Here is a 1,410-nt window from a genome sequence, read left to right on the forward strand (position 1 = left end):
TCCTATGCAACAGGTTTAAACACTAACATCTGTTCTGTGAAGGCTTGAAATCATTCACCCATGAAGCCATCTGGGCCTGGAGCTTTTCTGAGAGGTGGTTCTTAGAAACATTTCTCAATTTCTTCCACAAAAAGTATTTAGTTTCCGTTTAGTTTACGTGACTCTTCTTTAGCTAATTTTGGTAATTTGTATCTTCACGGAAATCTTCCATTTCTTCTAGATTTTTAGATTTATTAGTAAATTATTCTTGCATGATTCCTTAAGTTTCCTTTGCATCTACAATTAATTTAAAAGCATTACTGAGGAAATAATCTTTATTTTACTAATCACAAATCTCTCTGCATACTTTTGAAAAATTTTATAGAGTTATGCAAAAGACATAATTAACTTTAGATGGTACACAGTTTTCAGAGTCCTCAGATTAGGAGCCACTGTTTTAGAAATACAGAGTTAGAAAAGGAACTTTCTCCCTATTCCAGGTTGACAAAGGTGCTGCTGATGTGATGCTTTTGAGCGGGGCTTTCGCAACCTGTACTGTGGGCAGTTCCCTCACTCAGTTTGTGAGGAGACCAGAATCCATGGGGTGTAATGAGAAATACTGTTTAACCATCCAGCAGTTACTGCCTGTAGATGGGCCAGAGATCCCAGACAACTGACCAGGGGCTAGGAGACTATGCTAATATCACATGCTGAAGCATCGGAACCCTAGGAAACTCATGTCCTGTGCCGGGGAGATCAGCCCAAGATAGCCAAATATAACTAGGGAGTGGACATCTGGGGTTCAGATGGGGTAACCTGAAAAATTAGGAGCCCTAAGGTCACTAGAAGGGGCCCTGGTGGTGCAGTGGTTAAGCGCTCAGCTGCTAACTGAAAGGTCAGCAATTTGAACCGACAGCTATTCCACAGGAGAAAGATGTGGCAGTCTGCTTCCCTAAAGTTTACAACCTTGGAAACCCTATTGAGAAGTACAGCCCTGTCCTAGAGAGTCACTATGAGTTGAATCGAAAAAATAATTTGTGGAAGATTTGAATTATCCAATTTTCTCATCCATTAGGTGCAGCTGGATTCATTACACATAACTCTTTTTTCCTTTCTTTTAATATACAGCTACTCTCCAGAGAGACCGAATCTTCAAGCATTTTACCAGAAAGCGCCAGGGTGCCATGCGAAGGCGTGTCCACCAGATCAATGGGCACAAGTTCATGGCCACGTACCTAAGGCAGCCCACATACTGCTCTCACTGCAGGGAGTTCATCTGGTAAGAGGTTCTCTGGCTTCCCTCCCTGGCTATGTGTGATTTCAGAAGGCAGATTGATTATTAGGAATTATTTTAGCATCTGATTTTTGCTTCTTGTTCTAATACATTTACCCAGCAATTTTAATCCTCATTGCAAAACAAAAACAAAAAAC

At 41.0% G+C, this 1,410-nt stretch overlaps 1 protein-coding gene across 1 annotated transcript in view; it reads left to right on the forward strand.

Moving 5' to 3' along the window:
- The window catches only part of PRKCH (protein kinase C eta), a 267,961-nt gene that overhangs the window by 136,384 nt on the left and 130,167 nt on the right, over positions 1-1,410 (forward strand). The window contains exon 3 of the mRNA XM_023726115.1: positions 1,108-1,258. Coding sequence (XP_023581883.1) covers positions 1,108-1,258 — 151 coding nt within the window. The remainder of the gene's footprint in view (positions 1-1,107; positions 1,259-1,410) is intronic.

The sequence above is a fragment of the Trichechus manatus genome, unplaced genomic scaffold (assembly GCF_000243295.1).
Source record: "Trichechus manatus latirostris isolate Lorelei unplaced genomic scaffold, TriManLat1.0 scaffold00010, whole genome shotgun sequence".
Taxonomy (NCBI): domain Eukaryota; kingdom Metazoa; phylum Chordata; class Mammalia; order Sirenia; family Trichechidae; genus Trichechus; species Trichechus manatus.